Raw genomic sequence first — 22,373 nt, forward strand, 5'->3', positions numbered from 1 at the left:
CAAAGGGTGGATTTTTTCATGAGTTTTCTGGGAAAGGGGTGGAGATTTCCTGGAGCTGAGGGTTCATTTCCTTTTTAGACCATATAAGGTAACCTCTGGGCATGGCCATGGCATCTAAACTGTCATGGTGCTGGTGGGAGTGTCTTTTAGCCTGCTGATGCATTATAATTACCATATAATGAACAGTGAGGATGACCAGAGGTCACTTTCTTTTTTATTTTTTTATTTTTTATTTTTATTTTTTTGAGATGGAGTCTTGCTGTATTGCCCAGGCTGGAGTGCAATGGCACTATCTTGGCTCACTACAACCTCTACCTCCCAGATTCAAGTGATTCTCCTGCCTCAGCCTCCCAAGTAGCTGGGATTACAGGCACGCACCACCATACCCAGCTAATTTTTTGTATTTTTTAGTAGAGACAGGGTTTCACCATGTTGGCCAAGCTGGTCTTGAAATCCTGACCTCAGGTGATCCACCTGTCTCGGCCTCCCAAAATGCGGGGATTACAGGTGTGAGCCACTGCACCTGGCCTACCAGAGGTGACTTTCATGCCATCTTGGTTTGGGTGGGTTTTGGCTGGTTTCTTTATGGCACTCTGTTTCACCAGCAGAGTCTTTGTGACCTGTATCTTGTGCCAACCTCCTATGTCATCCTGTGACTCAGAATGCCCAACATCCTGGGAATGCAGCCCAGCAGGTCTCCGCCTTATTTTAACCCAGCCCCTATTCAAGATGGAGTTGCTCTGGTTCAAATGGCTGTGACACAGAGAGCAAGGAACTCAGTGTTCATGGAGCCTGAACCAGTCTTTCAGGTTAAATTTTAGAGCTCCCTGGCTGGGTGAGGGTCCATTCAAATTGTTGTGGGGCCTTCAAATTTTATTTTTGGTTTACAACATGATCTGACTTTACACTTCGAAAAGATTGCCTGGCTGTTCTATTGAGATTCATTAGACTGTGATGGGCAAGGATAGAAGATATCTTTTTTTTTTTTGAGATGGGTGTCTTGCTCTGTCACCCAGGCTGGAGTGCAGTGAAACAATCTCAGCTTACTGCAGCCTCCGCCTTCAGGGTTCAAGTGCTTCTCCTGTCTCAGCCTCCCGAGTAACTGAGATTACAGGCACGCACCACCACACCCAGCTACTTTTTGTATTTTTAGTAGCAACAGGGTTTCTCCATGGTGGCCAGGTTGGTCTTCAACTCCTGACCTCAGGTGATTCCCTGCCTCAGCCTCCCAAAGTGCTGGGATTACAGGTGTAAGTCACTGTACCTGGCCTGAATATATCATTTAAAAAAATTTTTTTTAGTGACTGGACATGGTGGCTCACGCCTGTAATCCCAGCACTTTGGGAGGCCAAGGCAGGCAGGTCACCTGAGGTCGGGAGTTGAAACCAGCCTGGCCAACATAGTGAAACTGTCTCTACTGAAAATACAAAAAGTTAGCTGGGTGTGGTGGTGGGTGCCTATAATCCCAGCTACTCGGGAGGCTGAGACAGAAGAATCGCTTGAACCCAGGAGGTGGAGGTTGCAGTGAGCCAAGATCGTGCTATTGCATTCCAGCCCAGGTGACAGTGTGAGACTCCATCTCAAGAACAAACAAAAAAATTCTTTTTATTATAGTTAATGATGAGCCATTCCCCTACCCAGTAGTTATCAATTAGCCTTCACGCCACTTCTGGCTTGTATTCCTTGTGACTTAAATTAGCTAAGATGGCTGGCCCTGCTAAAGGAAGGTCATGTTGCCATCCTATCAGCAGTGCGTGCATTTTGAGTTTTGTGTTCTCTGGTGGTGATGATGGATGCTGATTTACCCCACTTATCATCTAATGGGTATGTCCCTGAGGTAGAGGGGCTGGTAGAAAGCATTTATTTGTAGCTATGCAGCAGTTAACTGGTACAAAGGGATTGAGCCTATGACTTTGACCTCACTAGCAAGATGCTTTAAATAACTACTAACAGTTAGCACTAGCATACCCAGAAGCTACCACTTAGATGTCAAAGGCAATACCTTGAGCAGCCTGGAGCATCACATTCCAGTGTGGGACCTATCCATATTCTTCCTTAGAAACTAGGCAGACCACCGGAACTCTCTCCAGTAACATAGCAAATAATAATAATACGATAATAGCTACCCCCATTGATTACCTAATACGTAAGAGACACGCTGGCATGCACTTATATGTATCATTTCTAATCCTTATAGTAACTGTACAAGATAGGTGTATCAGTCCCATTTTACAGATGAGACAGCTAAACCTCTGAGAGTTCAGTAGCTTACACATGGTCACCCAGGTGATGCCAGGGACTCGCACCCATGAGGACTCAGGCCCAGTTGCTCCCCTCTGCTAGAGGGGACGGACCCTCCTGCCCTTTTATCTTGGCGCCCCTCATAGTGGTTTCTAGAATTGAATCTTTCAGTATGGCGTGAAAATGCCTACCATATGCCACAATCCTTGTGTGCCATGATCACCTCTGCAATGTTGAAAGAAGGCCAAAATAATAATAAAGTGCTGAAATTTTACAATATTTTACTTTTAAAAGGTAAATCAGAGGTTTTATGTTCTTTTTTACAAAAATATTGTGCGAGAAGGAGAGTACTACACAGAGATTTTACATAGAGCTCACGGGTACCTCTGTGGAGGATTGTAAGGATCTTTCCAGTAAAAGGACAGAGAACCACGGACATATAATACTGGTATGACTGATACGTGACAGCGCAAAAGAAAGCAAAGGGCGAGTTCCTGATGATGTGGGAATGATGTAATAGTCAATCTAGATAATTGGAGGATACTGTGTGCCTGTTTTTTTAGACTGGCTTTTAAGGTGGCCTCGATTTCCAAATAATTATGCAAACCACAGCTTTGAGTTGACTGCACGAACATAGAACTTGAGGTAGGATTATATTTCTTGGAAATTCATGACTTAATATAATCGTAATCAATAGTACAACATTTTTGAGCACTGACAATTTCTGCTGTCATTGAAGTTAGCTCTGGTAACCTTCACAATGAGCCTGTGCTGGGTTCTTGGTATGCGAGGACACTTTGAGCAAGACTGGCCCATTTCTCTTTTGCAGATCTCCCTTTGTGGGAGAAAAAAATGATAACCATTAACCCTGGTTATTGAACTTTTGGAGATCAAGCATATCCTGAAAATATTTATCACATATTCCAAATCATTGCATTGTTTTCGGAATTGGATTTTTAAAACCATTTTATGAATCTTTCTTTTCTTGTATATCTCAAATTCTGTAGAATTCTAGTAATTCTTCTTGTTTTATGAAAGGAATTACCCTTGCAGAGGTGTTACCGGAAAGTGGTCCTGACCCAGACCCCAAAAGAGGGTTCTTGGATCTCTCACAGGAAAGAATTGGAGGCGAATCCATAAAGTGAAGGCAAGTTGATTAAGAAAGGAAACGAATAAAGAATGGCTACTCCAAGGACAGAGCAGCCACGAGGGCTACTGGTTGCTCATTTTTATGGTTATTTCTTTTTTTTTCTTTCTTTCTTTTTTTTTGAGACAGAGTTTCCGTCTTGTTGCCCAGGCTGGAATGCAATGGCGAGATCTTGGCTCACCTCAACCTTCACCTCCCAGGTTCAAGAGATTCTCATGCGGGAGGAGGGATTGCACTGGGAGTTATACGTGATATAAATGACGAGTTAATGGGTGCTGATGAGTTGATGGGAGCAGCACATCAACATGGCACAAGTATACATATGTAACAAACCTGCACATTATGCACATGTACCCTAGAACTTAAAGTATAATAATTTTTTTTAAAAAAGAGAGAGATTCTCATGCCTCAGCCTCCTGAGTAGCTGGGATTACAGTCATGTGCCACCACACCCTGCTAATTTTGTATTTTTAGTACAGATGGGGTTTCTCCATGTTGCTCAGGCTGGTCTCAAACTCCCGACCTCAGGCGATCTGCCTGCCTCGGCTTCCCAAAGTGCTGCGATTACAGGCGTGAGCCACCGCGCCCGGCTGGTTATTTCTTGATTATATGCTAAACAATGGGTAGATTATTCATGCCTCCCCTTTTTAGACCATATAGGGTAACTTCCTATATGGTCGCCATGGCATTCGTAAATTGTCATGGCGCTGGTGGGAGTGTAGTAGTGAGAATGACCAGAGGTCACTGTCATCTCCATCTTGGTTTGGGCCAGCTTCTTTATTGCAGCCTGTTTCATCAGTAAGGTCTTTATGACCTGTATCTTGTGCCAACCTCCTATCTCATTCTATGATTTAGAATGCCTGTCTGTCTGGGAATGCAGCCCAGTAGGTCTTAGCTTATTTTACCCAGCTTCTACTCAAGACGGAGTCACTCTGGTTGAAACGCCTTGGGCCGAGAGTCTGCATGTCCAGGTGGTATATGGGCTGCCTCCTTTCCCAATGGATTTCATTTCCCTGTTTCAAAATAGTCCTTTTGTTCTGCCTCTGAACACGTGTAAGGCTTCTCATATTAAAAAAAGCAAATCCTAAAAAAGCATTTTAACATAGGATATGATGTCACACTGTTACAGTCATTAAACTTGATGTTGCAGAATACTTAATATCTTGAGAAAATATTCACAAGATACTATTAACTGAAAACAAGTTTTAAAACATCCTGTAGAGTATGATCCCAATTTTCTTCTTAAAAATGCACATGGCTGAGCACAGTGGCTCACACCTGTAATCCCAGCACTTTGGGAGGTTGAGGTAGGTGGATTGCTTGAGCCTGGGAGTTTACGACCAGGTGGGCAACATGGTGAGACCCTGTCTCTACAAAAAAAGTTAACTGAGTGTGGCGGTATGCATCTATAGCCCCAACGAGTCAGGAGGCTGTCTCAAAAACACATAAAAAAGACTGAAAGGTATGTAATAGATGTTAGCTTTGATTATTTATGGGCTGTGGATTTGTGGCTGATTTTTCTTTTCTGTCTGTATTTTCTAAATTTTCTATAGTGGGCTTTCTCCTGTGAGGATGGGGTGCGCATGGTGTGTAAGGATGCTCTGGAAGGCAGCAGCATGGTAAGGGAGACACCTCACAGTGCAGCCCAGGCAGAAGAGTGGCCACATGTTTGAGCGCAGTGATGGAACATGCCATATAGTGCAGTTGGACCCAAACAAGCTGTTCATCGTGTTGTGCCGAGAGACTCAGTCATCAGGGACAGTCTTAGAGGACCAGCCTTGCTGTCAGCCCAGTGATGACTTTGTGTGAGTTAGGAAAAGGTGCCTCTTCCTCAAGAGAAACTACTGCCATCTGCTGGGAAAGGGTTGTAATAATTACACAAAGCTCTGAAGACTAGGAGGCAAACCCTGGGTTGCAGTGGTTGTGCAGTGCACAACGGTAGGCACAGTCCTGTGGCGGACCTGCCTCCATCCTCTAACCTAGGCCTTGGTGTGGATCTGGAAGTCTGTATTTTTATATTATTAGTATTTTTTTTTTACGACCCATTAAAACTTTTTTTATTGTGGGAAATTCGAAATAGGAAAACGGGAATACAATGAGTCTTCATCTTACTATCTCCAGCTTCAATAAAGATTCACATTCTGTGCCATTCTTTTTCATCTATCGCTCTACAGTATTTTTGCTAGAATATTTTAGAGCAAATCTCAGGCTTCATATCCTTTTTCCCATCTATTGGAGTTTATATCTAACTATATAAGAAATTTTTTAAAATACAGTTATTACACTCAGAAATATATATATTTTCTTAAAGCTTCTAAAATAGCTGTGCAGAAGAAAAGGCAACAAAGGCAAGGGAAAGATTAATTACAAACTCAAGAGGAGGTGTTGTGCTTGTGCTGGGACGTTTAGGTTTTATCCTAAGAGTTGTGGAGAGGTTTCAGCATTCTCTGTGCAGGACACTCTGCCTTTTATGATGATCTTTTTGCCTCCCTCCCAGTGAGGAGGGTATCCCTGCACCTTCCTTCCACTTTGGGACACCGACTTCCTCCTCTGTGAGTAGATTCCAGAGATTGGCGCACTCTCACCAGCCTGCCCAACCTACCCTCTTCCCAGTCATTTCCTGTCATTCAAGACAACGGAAGAGGATTAAAAGGGGACACCCTTTTGAAGTTCGACCCAGCAGACCCAAATTAAACCCAAGGTTCTTCTGGTCCTCATTAACCACAACACAGGACTCCACACTCCCTGATCTCATAAAAAGTGGGTGGCAGTCACACTCAAGTGAGAAGTTCAGATAAAGAAAGACACAGCCCTTAAAGAAAGACACAGCCCAAGCACATACGTAGTTCAAGATGTGGGTGGAACTTGCTTGAGGGCCGCATTGCCAGAGTTCTCGTTATGATCTCAGGCAGGACTTCTTTTGGGGCATTTATTCCTTATTGCTAGGAGTTAGAACAGACTGCAGGATTGTGACATTAGCTTTTCCTTCCAGAAGCTTCTAATGCTTCTTAATTACAATAATGAACATATTAATGGCATATTTGATGGCAACAATAATAGGTATGATGTCTCTTGAGCATTTCATACAAGAACTGTCAGAATGTAGGCTGCAGTAAAATCTGGACATGTTCATGCTTTTCCTGTACCATTTTAAAGGAATATCACTGGCTGGGTGTGGTGGCTCATGCCTGTAATCCCAGCACTTTGAGATGCCGAGGAAGGCAGATCACCTGAGGTGAGGAGTTCGAGACCAGCCTGCCCAACATGGCAAAACCCCATCTCTACTAAAAAAATACAAAAAATTAGCCAGGTGTGGTGGCAGGTGCCTGTAATCCCAGCTAATCGGGAGGCTGAGGCAGGAGAATCGCTTGAACCCGGGAGGCAGAGGTTGCAGTGAGTCGAGATGATGCCACTGCCCTCCAGCCTGGGCGACAAGAGGGTAACTCCATCTCAAAAAAAAAAACAAAAAAACTGCAAGTCACCTGGCCTCACCCTGGACCTGCTGAAGCAGTGATCTGTTTTAATAAGCCCTGCAAGTGGTCTTACTGCAAGCTAAGGTTTAAGAACCACTGTTCTACTCTGTGGTGATCTTGAATCTGACACTAGTGTTTAAAGCTACTATTTTGGCCTACCAGATGGATGCAGATAACATCGTTGGCTTACTTGACTCCTCCTCAAATGCTGATGTCTCTAGCCAGAATCTGGCCTCCTTCACCCTGAGGCTGGGTTCCACCCTTTCCTGGTGTTTCTGGGCGGGCTCCGCGTGCTTGTGCCATTGGCTCTGCTCTTCTCTCTCAGGGTGCTTGGTGACTGCCTACCTGCCCAGGCTCTTCTCTGCATTGGTAGCTTTGCCAAAGTGGACTGTGGTTGCAGATAACCTGAACATGATTGAAAACCAACCCCCAAAGACCAGACTCATATAACAAAAAAATCGTATTTATCTTATGTAATAGGTTTTGAGAGGATTATATATTTGAAGGTCATTCAATTCACATATCGACTAAATCCTTAGCAGCTGCACTCTGGCTCCTTTACCTGCTTTCCCTCTTGATAAAGCCTCTGCCCACCCCCACAAGGCAGGCCTTTCCCCTTTGGAGCCCGCAGGGGTGGTTGTAGGAGGCAGTGTTTGCATTTTGCCCCAGCCTGGGATTCTCTTTATGATCGTGAGGGTCCAGCCAAGTAACTCTCCCAGCCAGTTAGGACCAACCTTCTGCCCCTTGGCACCACCGCCTAGGCCCTGGGGTTAGGGCCCAAGGCCATTCAGGAGAGCGGGTGGCAGTGATGAGATAGAGGAGGGAGAGGAAGGCTGAGGGAAGCGGAGAAGGGGAGCCAGTTTCTGGCTGGGGAAGAGGAGAGGCAGTGACAGGACAGTTGTGGCCTGGCTATCCAGGGCTGTGCTTTAGCTGTGTGACCCTGGCTCAGTTGCTTCAGAGTGATGTGGTTGGGATACATACTACTCAAAATTGTTCTTTTCTAAAATTGTATTAAGGGAAAAGGAAACAATAAATATGGTGGGATGTAATCACATATAATGCAGAACTGCGTCAAGTGCTACTTAGGACCTGACAAAGAAACTCCCAGCGGCTACATCAGTAATGTTTCCTACGTTCTAAGTTACGCACACGGGGCCCTCAGCAGTCCCGAAAGCTGTAAGTTCTGTTCTTTAAAACTTTCACAATTTCATTTTGAGGAGACCCCAAATATGTAAATATATTCTGGATTGTTTCTACAAACACCTTTTAACTGCATAGTGATCATATGTATAATCACATTGACTTCTAGTGCTGGAGACTTTTTTTCCCTATCAAAAGTTGGAGTAAAATTGTTCTGATATTTAATATTCACTAGACTAGAACTTCTTCATTTTTTTCTAACATCAGTCCCTTGCTATACATTTATATTAAATCTCAAACCCAGACATTTAGAGGGAAAGAATCAACTAAAATCTAATTTGGAATGGAAATTAGCATGAGCAGCAACATTCTCAGGATGCTCTTCTTTTTCTTTTTTTTTTTTGAGGTGGACTCTCACTCAGTCGCCCAGTCTGGAGTGCAGTAGTGCCGTGATCTCGGCTCACTGCAGCAGCCTCCACCTCCCAAGTAGCTGGGATTACAAGCATGTGTCACCACGTCTAGCTAATTTTTGTATTTTTTAATAGAGACATGGTTTCACCATGTTGGCCAGGCTAGACTCGAGCTCCTGATCTCAAGTGATTCACCTACCTTGACCTCCTAAAGTGCTGGGATTGCAGGTGTGAGCGCCTAGCCTCAGGATGCTCTTTTGAACTTTAATTCCAAGAATATTAGATGAAGTGCTATAGGCTATATTTTGCTTATGAGTTTTTATATTACCGTATCTGAAAATGTGATAGAAATTTCACTGTTCACAAATAAAAAATAGACATTATTTATATGATTTATATTAGTGGATGACAAACTTAAATAGGTCTCTGAGGTATTTGTTAAGAGAAACAGATTTATAAGTGTTGGTACATTTTTTAAGCGTCATTTATTGTCTCCACTGAAGTGGGTTTAATATGTGCACTTAAGTAACATTTTCATGATATTAACTGTGTCCAGTTTTAAATTTTAAAATTTGTAGGCTGGGCACAGTGGCTCATGCCTGTAATCCCAGCACTTTGGGAGGCCGAGGCAGGTGGATTACTTGAGGTCGGGAGTTTCAGACCAGCCTGGCCAACATGGTGAAACCCCGTCTCTACTAAAAAACAAAAATTAGCCAGCCGTGGTGGCGGGCACCTGTAATCCCAGCTACGTGGGAGGCTGAGGCAGGAAAATCACCTGAACCCGGGAGGTGGAAGTTGCAGTGAGCTGAAATCGTGCTACTGCACGCCAGCCTGGGTGATGAGTGAGACTCCGTCTCAAAAAAAAAAAAAAAAAATTAACATTTGTATATGTACATGAAGGATTATTTGATTTTTTTGCATGATATATTCAGTTCATTTCTAATATTACAAAACCTTATTTTTGGAACAAATAGGAGTGATGGGAGGAATAGTATATGAGACCTTACTGACTGGTTCTTGGGGGTGATCGTTAACATGGATGGCAATCCACTTTTGTTTATTTTATTTTTTTGCGATGACGTCTTGCTCTGTCACCAGACTGGAGTTCCATGGCGCTACCTTGGCTCACTGCAACCTCTGCCTCCCAGGTTCAAGCAATTATCCTGCCTCAGCCTCCCGAGTAACTGGGATTACAGGTGCCCATCACTATGCCTGATTAATTTTTGTATTTTTAGTAGAGGTTTCACCGTGTTGGCCTGTCTGGTCTTGAACTCCCGACCTCGAATGATCTGCCTGCCTCGGCCTTCCAAAGTGCTGGGGTTACAGGCATGAGCCACTGCACCTGGCTGCAATCCACTTTTAAATGGATTTATGGAAAAAGCACAGATTATAATTAAACTAAGTGGTATTTAGGTCACACATCTCATTCAGCTGATCAGTGATCTGACAATGAACCTGACGGGAGAGTCACATCTCCTAGGGTTTCAGGAATCAGTGGGAGAGGCACGCTGTGAAAGGGAATGTGAAGGAAGGCTGTGTTTTTGTGTTGCAGGTGTGCACTTGTACTACGTCGGGGGAGAGGTGTATGCAGAGTGTGTGAGTGACAGCAGCATCTTTGTGCAGAGCCGGAACTGCAACTATCAACATGGCTTCCACCCAGCCACCGTCTGCAAAATCCCCAGCGGCTGCAGCCTCAAGGTCTTCAACAACCAGCTCTTCGCTCAGCTCCTGGCCCAGTCAGTTCACCACGGCTTTGAAGTTGTGTATGAACTGACCAAGATGTGTACTATCCGAATGAGTTTTGTTAAGGTAAGGAGTGCTTGCTATCACATTATAAAATGTTCAGTGAAAAACAACAAAACAAAAAAGCACCCTGACTGATGTGGCAGTTCTGCAGTCAGATAAACAAAACCAATTTTTTTTTTTTTTGAGATGGAGTTTTCACTCTGTCACACAGGCTGGAGTGCAGTGGCATAATCTTGGCGCGCTGCAACCTCCGCCTCCCGGGTTCAAGCGATTCTTCTACCTCAGCCTCCCAACTAGCTGGGACTACAGGCGTGCATTACCACGCTTGACTGATATCTGTATTTTTAGTAGAGACAGGGTTTCACCATATTAGCCAGACTGGTCTTGAACTTCTGGCCTTGTGATCCGCCTGCCTCAGCCTCCCAAAGTGCTGGGATTACAGGTGTGAGACACCGTGCCCAGCCCAAAAGCAATTTTTTTGAATTCTGTTGTTTTTAGGAGGAGTTCCTCTTTGAGTATAAATTGTCTTGTTTAGCAATTACATGAAAATTGTTACACATTACTTTTGAGGAAAAACAAGTAAGGTGGCTCTCTGTTTTTAATGCAGATGATAAAGTAACAACAGTAATTTTATAGGACTAGTGCAACAGAGATTTTTCCATCCTTCGAATTGCCAAGCACTATTATCACTCAGTGAATGTTGGCGAATTTATCTGAATTCAGTAAGATCCTCTCCTGACTCTTCGAAAGCATACAGGCACATGGAGGAGATACTATTTATGAATAAGCTACAAAATAGGCAGGATTGGTTCTAATACAAGACAGTAGCCGGGCGCGGTGGCTCAAGCCTGTAATCCCAGCACTTTGGGAGGCCGAGACGGGCGGATCACAAGGTCAGGAGATCGAGACCATCCTGGCTAACACGGTGAAACCCCGTCTCTACTAAAAAAATACAAAAAATTAGCCGGGCGAGATGGCGGGCGCCTGTAGTCCCGGTTACTTGGGAGGCTGAGGCGAGAGAATGGCGTAAACCCGGGAGGCGGAGCTTGCAGTGAGCTGAGATCCGGCCACTGCACTCCAGCCTGGGTGGCAGAGCAAGACTCCGTCTCAAAAAAAAAAAGACAGTAAATTACGTAGTGTTATAAAGGTATAAACAATCTGGAATAGAAACATGAGGTGGGTGTGATTAATTCTGAGAGTAGTATATGTTCTGTTGATGAATATTTGTTGAATTTCTCGAATCTTATTAAGGTTGCTATAAAGGCTAGAGAACCAAGGAAGTTTCTTAGTGGGAAGGAAAAACAACTGGGTTTGTATAAGGAAGCAAAAGCCTTCAGTTTCATCACCTGCTATTTTATCTTCTGCAGAGTACTCGCAAATCAGTCTAATATTTCAAAATCGGGGCTTATCCAAGTATCTGGGTTTGTGTGACAGTTTTCAGACTGCCATGCCTCCATCCGGGGAATCAGCATGGCTTGTTCCAGGCATTTTTTTCAAAGTAAATTTTATTAGCACTTTAAAATTACCATGACAAATAATTTTTCTACAGTCAAATTTTGTTTTTATTGTTTATAATTTTAGTAATTATTTAAAAACTAAGAACAATATAGTTTCCAATTTTAAAAAACAGCTCCTTGAAATTATTTCTCTTTCATGGTGACAAAGCAGTTTCATTCAAATTTAGTGTTTTAAAAGCATATATTATAAAGTTATATTAACAAATAACTTGGAAATCTTTTCAAATGTTCTGTTGCTTTAGAAACGGCAGAGGGCATCATTTGAATCATACAGTTTTTTTATTTTTCCAGGTCTGTGTTTTTAAAATTAGGATGAAATGCCAGTATCTCATAGGTAATTATTTCACTCTAATTAAATATAAGCTTATATAGAAATCTGATTTTCCTGATAACTAGATACACTTCTCAGATAGGCAACATTTAAATTCATAAAGCTACACAATTGACACAGAAGACGAACTGTTCCTAATACTGCAGGAACTTTTAAAATAAATACACAGTAAATATAACTATAGATCATTTTTTTAAACATTTGAGATGAGCAGCTGTAGCTACCACTGGCCTAATGGATTAGATCTCTTTAAGGTTTCTTTCAGCTCTGATTTTTACCGATTCTAGGACTCATTCAGTCAGTCGACAAATATTTATTGAGCACCTACCATGTGCAGTCCAGGCACGTGGGACAGAGCAATGTTCACTCACAGATCTCTACTTCAGGGAACCAATATTCTAGAAAGGAGAGACAGATAATAAACAACAGCCGTAACACAGAAGAAGGATGGAAAGAGAAAGTGTGGGGCAGGGTGAAGGGAATTGGAGCACGGGGGCAGTGGAGTCATCTGCACATCAGGGTGGGCCTCACTGAAAAGGTGACAGGTCAGCAGAGACTGGAAGGAGACATGGAGCTAGGCCCGGGAACCTCTGGAGGAAGAGCAGAAGCAGAGGGAAGAGCAAGGCAACAGCATACACCTGGAAATTCTGAAGAGCAGGCAGGCCAGTGTGGCTGGGGCCTAGGGCCTAATAAGCAGGGGGAGCGAGATGAGAGCAGCTGCAGGGAACCACAGTGAGGCCTCCTGAGCCATTCCTTGGAATTTATCGGTGACTCCAAGGAGGTGGCGAGCTTTTGCAGGGATCGGAGCAGAGTATTTTCATGATCTGACTTCTGTTCTTAAAGGATCGCCCTGCCTGCTGTGTGGAGGAGAGAGATTACACAGACAAGGTTGCAAGTAGGGAAACCAGTTAGGAGGCTATTGCAATATTCAGGTGAGAGTCGCCCTCACCTGGAGGGATCCAGTACAGCTGTGAGAAGTGGAAGGATTCTGAATTGTGAAGGCGGATGAGGCATGGGGGTGAGAAAAAGAGGAAGATGAAGTTAGTTGCCTTCAATCAAGATGGAGAAGATGCAGGTGTATTGAGATGTCTGTCCACACTCAAGTGGAGTTGCTGAGTAGCCAGTTTGATGTAAGAGTCTGGATTTGGGGAAAGAGATTTGGTCTCGAAATACAAATTTGGGAATTGTCAGCAAAGGGACAGTATTTAACTCCTTAAGTCTGGATGAGAACACCAAAGGTTTGAGTTTAAACTGAGAAGGGCCGGGAGTGGTGGCTCACGCCTGTAATCTCAGCACTTTGGGAGGCTAAGGTGGGTGGATTGCTTGAGGTCAGGAGTTCAAGACCAGCCTGGCCATCGTGGCAAAACCGCATCTCTACTAAAAATACAAAAATTAGCCAGGTGTGGTGGCGCATGCCTGTAATCTCAGCTACTTGGGAGGCTGAGGCAGGAGAATCGCTTGAACCTGGGAGGCAGAGGTTGCAGTGAGCCGAGACTGCACCATTGCACTCCAACCTGTGTGACAGCCAGATTCCATCTCAAAAGTAATAATAATAATAATAATAGTAAATAAAAATAGAGAAGAAAGGGGGCTCTAGGACTGAGCCCTGGGACACTTCAACATTTAAAGATGGGACAGAAGGGACAGAATCAGCAAAGAAAACTGAGAGACCAGACAGTGAAGTAGTAATAAGACCAAGAAGTGTGGTGCTTTGGAAGCCAAGAAAAGACAGTGCATTATTGAGAGGGTGTGATGAACTAAATCAAATGCTGCCCACGTAACACAAAAGCTGAGAGCTAATAATTCATTTTTACAACATGAAGGCCTTTTTTGATCTTGACAAAAGTTTTGTTGGCGGCTGGGGTGAAATGATGATCAGAATGGATTGAAGAGAGAATGGAAGGAGACAAATTGAGACAGCCAGTATGGATGACTATTCTGAGGGTTTTTGCCAGAAAGGGAATAAAGACATAGGGCAGTAGCTGGTGGGGGTGGAGAAGTATCTTTAAGATGGAAGATATTTCATTGTGTTCTTATGTTGACGGGAATGATACAGTAGATGCAAAAGATTGCAGGAGAGAAGGAGAAGATTTGCTGGAATGATGTCTCTGGGAAGGCAGGTCTGAGAGTGCATAAATGGGTGGACCAGCTTATCTGGAAACATGGATAATTAATCTGTGGTAAGAGGTAGAAAGGCCAAGTATGTGGGTGCAGGTCCTGTGGAAACTCTTATTTCTGATGTCTTCATTTTTCTCGTTAAAATACAAAATCCATCAGTTGCAGGTATGGACAGGGAAAAAGGGGTTGGAGGTTTTAGTGGGGAGGAGCAGTCACCTAGGAGGGGGACATGAAAGAGGGGACTGGAGGGTAGGTTGTGACTGCTGGGGACATCACAGGTCAACTTGAGGTTCTCAGTAGTGAAAGTAAAATGGGATCAGGCAGCATGGTTGTGTTGAAATCCAAGTTTTAAAAAACTCTACAGAGAATCACTGTTCCCAGTCACAAAACTGATGGACTTGGCTGTGATATCCCTACATTTTGAAATATCTTTTCATTGATATATAACATACAGAGAAAAATATGCAAATTATTTTTTAAAAATTTTTTACTGTCTCTCCTTTGAATGGTGATAGAAGGGAAATTGCCAGGTGAACCAGAGAGAGAGAGAGAGAGAGAGAACGAGAGAAAACAAGCAAGCTTTGATAATCAGCCCTGAAAAACCAAGAGCGCCTTCCAGTTCCGTCTTTACGACTTTCAGGTCCAGTCACTGGTCTGCAGTAACCAGCAAAACACTGTCCTGGGCATGAAGAGGTGAACAAAAGGTCAAGTTTCTTCCTTTGTGGAAGGGAAAATGATTTTTCAATGCTTCCCATGTGACTGGAGTGCCAGAACCTCTCTAGATCCGAGTACTCAGTTGTGAGGGAATGCACTGATTTGGATTCATCTGAAGGCATCTGGTTGGTGCGAGAGTTGACCTGTGTTTACAGGAAGGTAGAGGCCATGTTCTCTCCCTCTCAGGTCTCAGGAGCTACCCTGGAGTGTGGGCTCTGCCCCCGCTGAGCTGTGCCTGGGGCTCTGGAGGCTGAGTGTAAGTGTGGCACCATCACTCAGCTCCGTTCTTGTTTTTCAGGGTTGGGGCGCTGAGTATCATCGTCAGGATGTCACCAGCACCCCCTGCTGGATTGAGATTCATCTTCATGGGCCGCTGCAGTGGCTGGACAAAGTTCTGACTCAGATGGGCTCTCCACATAACCCCATTTCTTCAGTGTCTTAACAGTCATGTCTTAAGCTGCATTTCCATAGGATAGAGGCTATTGCAGGGAGTGGCTTGTATCATTTCAGATTTGCAACTAACTGAAGTTTCTAAAAACATGTGTAAATACACAGAATGTATACTGTCCCTATTTTTTTTATCACCATTTGTTTTGTGCTTTCTAGTTAACCTGATGCCAGTACAGTGCAATTGGAAAAGCAGGCCTTTGGTGCCTGTGCTATAAGCAGCAGATTTCGTGGGAGGAAACAATTGAGAGGCAATCTTGTCAACAGTATTTGCAGGGTGTTAGCAGAATAAAATGCAGCTTTAGTCAGCCGTGTCATTATAAAGCATGTTGTGTGGCCTCACAGACACACTGAAACTGTTTATACAGCAAAAGTCAGGTATTAGCAGCACTAGAGCAAATATCACTCAGATGAAACAAAGCAGTGAAACCCCTGCAGTTGAAATGATGTCACTTTTAGTGCTATTGGCAAGAAAAAAAACAAAAAAAACTTGTACAATGAATTAATGAGATGATCCATAGAAACTTTATTTCTAAGGTTGACATACCTGTAGCTGGGCTCCTGTGCTCATATTCAGTGGTACATTTTAAACAAACTGTAATCGGAAAAGAAAAAAAAAAACTGTGAAGCCGAAAGTCATGTTCCCTCAGTCTACCGCTGTAAAAAAAACAGAGTCTAATATGGGAAAATAAATACGAAAACAGCATGAAATGCTGTTTCCCAAATTACAAGATAAGACCAGAACTTGCTCCAAGAGCCACCCAGGGAGACTCCTGCTTTCCACAGAGGAGACCAGGTTCCCGTTGTCCTGGTTGTTCGTGTCATGCCATCCTGCAAACTTTGAGTCTGCGCAGCATGCCAGAATAGCACGTGTTTCAGTCTTGTGTCAAGAAGCAGGTGAAACCAAAGGTTGGAGAAAAGTGTCACACGTCGACTTACACTCCTTTCTCATTTCCCACGTTCCAGTCTCCTGGGAAGGGCACTCTTTTGCCACGTTTTCTTGCCTCTTGGCAAATATTAACTCTTTGCAGATTGCTAAAGCAACAGTAAAGACTTTGAGAAAATCTAGACACATTATTGGATCAATGAGTTATTTAACCTAGTGTTTCTAGTGATTGTCTAAAGTCTCATAGCTGGAAATAAATTCCCAAGTAAAGTGATAATAATTTCATAATCGTCTATAATTTCTGGCGAACAGTGGTACTGAATAATAATATATCTTTTAAAAATATACACAATATTAAAAACATGTTCTTATTTTACTTTAGATGAGGGAGGAAGATCCCCCAAATTTCTCGGTACTTTGATATATATACTTGCCATGCACTAAACACTGCATTGCTTGGAAACATGCTTCACACCCTCTTTAAAAATGTACAATTTAAGATAGCAGTTATGCTTGTAACAGACAGCACTTCAGTAATCCAAGAAGTTTCTTCATTTATACATTTTATCTCAACTCTTTCTAGCATTAGTGCACATGGTAGTTTTTCTAATTAAATTGTATTCAAGGTAGAAATGATCATGTGAGAAAGATATATGATTGAGCTACTACTGTCACCTCTTATAATGACTAATGTTATCTAATAGAAACTTTCATACGTACACAATAGAAAAGAATTATTACATTTTACATTGAAAAATCTAGTATGTGGCTCATGTAGTGTTTAGAAAAATCTGTAGTTTATTGGTTCATCAACTATGTATTGTGCACCTACCTATAGGTGTCCGGTACAATGTTAGGTACTGTAGAATCAAATGTAAATAAGAGACAGTCCCAGCCCTCATGGAGCCGAGAATCTCATAGTGAATCTGTTTGTACAGACGTCTTCATGTTTCAGAACTTTTAAAACAAAACAATGCAATCTGTCTTTTGCTTGAAAGAATGTAATTAATTTCTTATCTCTGTTTTGACATTTTTATTTCCTTGCTCTTCTGCAGAGTCAGGTAATGGATTCCTTGTATAAATGCTACTTTTCTTCCATGTCTCAAAGTGGGTTTTGTTCCTCTTCTTGCTTCCCTATTTTCCAATAATTCTCCATCTCCCCTTCTCTTGGAAAAGGCATTAATATGGTAAATCTCATATGAGAACCATTCCATGGGAGAACTTCAACACAGCTTTGGTCCAGAGATCAAACATAGCTTTCATGATCTCTCTACCAGCTATCGAACTTATCCTCTGGTAATCTTTTATTTTTTTTGAGACAGAGTCTTGCTCTGTCGCCAGGCCAGAGTGCAGTGGTGCGATCTTGGCTCACTGCAACCTCTGCCTCCCAGGTTCGGGCGATTCTCCTGCCTCAGCCTCCCAAGTAGCTGGAACTACAGGCGTGGGCTACCACGCCCAGTTAATTTTTGTATTTTTAGTGGAGATGGGGTTTCACCATGTTAGCCAGAATGGTCTCTATCTCTTGACCTCGTGATCCACCTGCCTCAGCCTCCCAAAGTGCTCGGATTACAGGCGTGAGCCACTGCGCCCGGCCTCCTCTGGTTATCTTACACCTTTACAGAATTAATCTAAACTGGTGGCTCATAAATGACATTAAAAACAAAAAACAATCTGGATGCAGTGGCTTATTCCTGTAGTTCCAGCACTTTGGGAGGCCAAGGTGGGAGGATCACCTGAGCCCAGGAGTTTGAGGCTGTAGTGAACTATGGTCACACGACTGCATTCTAGCCTGGGTGACAAAGTGACACCCTGCCTCTAAACAAAAATCAAGCAACAAAAAACTTGTATTTCCCTGCAGCTTTGGGAAGCCAGAACACAATACTGCAGTGAACCTGAATTTTCTGTGACAAATAAATTACTAAATTGGCACATATGATCATCACCAGTCGTGTCTGATCAAAAGTCTTTATTAAGATGCTTATAAAATTTGAAGAATTTAGAAGTGATGAGAAGTTAATCCCTTAGTCATTGTAACATAATCATATTTTAATCAGCTTTTTCTTTTGCTACCAAGAGTTTCAAAAAGATGAATGCAGTATTTGATTTCAGGCTTCTAAAGGTGCTCATTTAGCACTCATTCCTTGATACAGACAATAAAAGAAAAAGCCAAATAGCATTCTTTCCAGGATAACTATTAAAGCAGACAGCTAAGCCTCTGAACATGAGCACTGCGGTGCATGTTTAAGGTTGCCACGGACAAAGATCACACAACAGAGAACACTGTAGTAACATTTTGGTCTGCTCACAACACCCAGAACATTTACCAGTTTTTGTTGTTGGTTTATTATTTTTCTGTTAAAACATTGTGAAAAGTTTGTTTTAGCTGGATGATATTTTAATAGTTGCCACTGTTTTGCAACTATAAAGATGTCACTACTTAACCACATACACCTTATATTTTGTTTTGTTTTACACTCAGTATAAATCAGGAAAAGTTAGCCAACCACCTAGCATTTAGAATCCTCTTTTTTATTGTCTTCTGAGGATATGGATGTTCCCATAAGAGCAACAAAACAGCAACAAAAACATTTCATAAATATCACTTGATAAGACTTTAAGCACCTGCTTAACTTTGAATGTGCCCCAAATATTTAGTGTGTGTATATATATATATATATATATATATTCAACAAATAAAGCAAAATATAACATGCATTTCACATTTTGTCTTTCCCTGTTACGATTTTAATAGCAGAACTGTATGACAAGTTTAGGTGATCCTAGCATATGTTAAATTCAAATTAATGTAAAACAGATCAACAACAACAAAGAAACTTTCTATTTGAGTGAAGTCATGCTTTCTATTATAACTTGGCTTTGGTTATCCATCAAATGCACACTTACACTGTTATCTGATTGTTTATAATAAAGAATACTATACCTGTATGTCTTTTGGCTCATTTTTCCTGTAAACCTCATAGAAGATTCACTGTGTGTGGGTCTGCAGCATCTTAAGTCAATTAATTTTAAACCATTCTATTTTGAAAATGGGATGTTAAATTCCACATGCTATAGAGAAATTAGGTAGTGGTTTTGATTAAACACCTTAGAATAACCATCGTGAAGTATAGATCATGAAGATACTTCACAGTAACTTTAGAAAGGATATATGTAGAACCTTTTTCTGGATAGTAGCAAATACGTGATATTGCAGTGTATAGGGAAGAATGAGCACTTTTATTATTGTAAACATCTGTACATTGCTACAGATTGCCTAGAAGGTGCTAAAAGGCAACTGGTGAGGGAAAACTAAGATGAAATCCAAAGAAATAGGAACACATCTAAAAATGTAAATTCTTAATTCCTTGCATCTAAATTTCCTTCTAATCTTAAAAGGAAGGGGAAACTCTCCACCTAGAAAACAGCTTTCTTATTTACTTGATCAGAGTTGTCAATTTTTTTTTTTTAACGAAATGGAGCCCTTTATTCAAAAAAAGTGTTTTGTGGGACTCCAAAATATAAACACATGAAAGATGTGCCAGTTTAGATCCAGGTGGGGACCATGAAGCCTCCAGTTTACACTGTCAGTTTCTGGAGAGCAGTGATTGTGTCTTGTTTGTCTGCGTCTCCCGTGCGTGGTTCCTGACCCTGTGCTTGCACCTAATATTTGGCATTGGCATTTCAAACACGAATACACATTCTTTAAACATATCATGGTACAGACATAAAAATACTGTCTTTAAACATCAGCCTGTCTTAGAGAAGTGTTTTCATCATAGACTGCTTATGTTTACTTATCAGATAGTTCTTATGCATCAGCAGGCACTGCAGACACAATGACAAAGTCCCTGCTTTTGAGGAGCTTACCGTTTTGTGGAGGAAGATGAACAAGTAAACCACTAATAAGCAGTGTGCTGTCAGCTGTGACAAGCTGCTGGGACCACCGCGTGACGTCTACATCAGACCCTGGGTAAGTACCAGGGAAGGCTTCTGGGCCGGTCGAAGTTGCCATCCTTCATGTCGGTTCTCTTGGTAAATCATCCCGGGCATTCGAAAGCAGGTTAGTGCCTCCTGTCTGTGTTCCCATAATACTTTGTGCCCATCGATGGTCCATATCAGTTCCTGCACTACCCTGTTTACTTATCCTTCTCTGCCAGGCTGGGACGTGTTTAAGGACAGGGATTCTACTTATTCATTTTCAGCATTTTCCAGCTACTGTTTGTTTAGAAAGGCTTTTGGGGATCACATTGTAAAGGCAGAAATGGTAGTTGTTTTTAACTCTTCCTTTAAAAATATCAGTAAGTATTTAGCTTCTCCCTTTCAAAATAAAATGCATTGCAAGCCTCCAATTGCATATCATGTGACCATGCACAGCAGATAGGGATCAGAAAAGCATGCTTGTGTTTCAGTTTGGAAATAGTTATCCAGCTGCATAGCAGTAGCACGGAAAAGTAGCTTTAGCAATTAAAAAGTTAAAATTGCTTTTATTCTAAGCATTTAATTTGTTTTCACAATGTGAATTTGAGTATGACAAGCATAAAGAATTTTGATGTTGTAAGACCAAGTTAACAAAAAGACACTAATTCTGAAAGTTTACCTCTGCATGATGACTGATGGTTCCATTATTTGCATGCATCTGATAAAAATGTTAGGTATGGCCTCAGAATGACTCTTAATCTAAATGCCAATGTTAAATGGAGTAAATATAAGGAAAATTATATTCAGTTTGGTTTGTAAGCCAAACAGAATTCACACCTGCAATGTGTTATTTGGAGAGAACGCTTGCAAGTGGCAGGCTAACTTCTCTCTGGTCTCATCATTTAGGAAGGAAAAGCCTAAAAATTATCAAAATAGGCCAGGACCGGTGGTTCACGCCTGTAATCCCAGCACTTTGGGAGGCCGAGGTGAGTAGATCACCTGAGGTCAGGAGTTCGAGACCAGCCTGGCCAACATGGTGAAACCCTGTCTCTGCTAAAAATACAAAAATTAGCCGGGTATGGTGGAGGGCACCTGTAATCCTAGCTACTCAGGAGGCTGAGGCAGGAGAATCGTTTGAACCTGGGAGGTTGAGGTTGCGGTGAGCCGAGATCTTGCCATTGCACTCCAGCCTGGGTGACAGAGCGAGACTGTCTCAAAAAATAAATACGTAAATATTATCAAAATGATCCACTGATGTTTAATTTCAAATATTCCAAACATCATGCTGTAGAAGTGTTTTGTCTTTTTTGATGCCATAATAGTATATAGTTTCTTACACATTCAGTCTTCAAGCTAAATATACCATTTTACAATTCACTGTTGACACACTTGCTTTTCTTGACTCAGTTATTTTAAAACATTAAATATAGCCCATCACTAAATAACTGTGGAAAGTCAAATTTGTCTTAATAAAATATTTAAAGGTATACTGAAATGATTCTAGTACGATGTTTAAAACATGTTTATGTACAATAAAATATTTTAAACTTAAGATCATTTCTTTCATACATCATGAAAAAATGTTACATTGATGATTGTTTTCTAAAGGAGTTTGTGAGATTATAGATTTTTCTCCTGGTTTGACATAAAAAGGAAATACAAAGCTCAGTGCTGAAGGAGGAGAGAGAGCTCTTCAACTTGCTGAGGAGTGGAAAAGAACTAAAAGGATGGAAAGAACTTCTGCGAAGCAATGATCCATTAGCATTACGCCGTGTGAACTATGATGGCTTGAAGTAAAGGAGAGAGGCAGAAATAGGCAGGAGCTTGGAGGTAAAGGGTTTTACATACTAAACTGAGACATTTGGACCACAGGTTCTTAAATCTACAATGACAATTTAAAGCATTGCTACTAGTTACTTTAAAAAGCAACAGTCTATGATAGACCCTCCTTGGGGACCCCTGAATCATGATCCCCCCATCCTTGCTCCAGACATGCTACAGATTGCTTTGGAAAATCGTGTTGGAAGACATCTCAGAATTTGGGAGTTTAAGGCTCCAAATAGTCCCACTGCTTATAAGCTTTATTTCTGCGAGTTTGGTTGAGGTTTAGAAAGCTTTGGGTAAGCAGCAGAGGGCACTCAATGTACAATAAATATCACATATTCTAACTTGAGGGAAATGGGTTTTTGATCCGGGGTATGCTATTGGCTGGGTGCGGTGGCTCACGCCTGTAATCCCAGCACTTTGCGAGGCCGAGGCGGGTGGATCACCTGAGGTCAGGAGTT

At 42.0% G+C, this 22,373-nt stretch overlaps 1 protein-coding gene and 1 long non-coding RNA gene across 6 annotated transcripts in view; one reads left to right on the plus strand and one right to left on the minus strand.

Moving 5' to 3' along the window:
- The window catches only part of SMAD9 (SMAD family member 9), a 75,921-nt gene extending 56,805 nt beyond the window's left edge, over positions 1 to 19,116 (plus strand). For 4 of the 5 annotated variants that reach the window (XM_033235119.1, XM_033235133.1, XM_033235108.1 and 1 more), the window contains 2 exons: positions 9,964 to 10,220; positions 15,136 to 19,116. In XM_033235119.1, coding sequence (XP_033091010.1) covers positions 9,964 to 10,220; positions 15,136 to 15,279 — 401 coding nt within the window. In that variant the 3' untranslated portion in view covers positions 15,280 to 19,116. The remainder of the gene's footprint in view (positions 1 to 9,963; positions 10,221 to 15,135) is intronic. The other variant, XM_033235139.1, reaches the window with a different exon arrangement.
- On the minus strand, positions 11,934 to 21,115 carry LOC117097328. Its single transcript, XR_004442921.1, has 3 exons — positions 20,038 to 21,115; positions 15,832 to 15,879; positions 11,934 to 12,403 (listed from the first exon to the last, which is right to left on the minus strand). It is a non-coding gene; the product is annotated as an uncharacterized LOC117097328 (long non-coding RNA).
- Positions 21,116 to 22,373: the final 1,258 nt, after the last annotated feature.

Source organism: Trachypithecus francoisi, unplaced genomic scaffold (assembly GCF_009764315.1).
Source record: "Trachypithecus francoisi isolate TF-2019V2 unplaced genomic scaffold, Tfra_2.0 Contig01461, whole genome shotgun sequence".
In the NCBI taxonomy this organism is placed as follows: Eukaryota; Metazoa; Chordata; class Mammalia; order Primates; family Cercopithecidae; genus Trachypithecus; species Trachypithecus francoisi.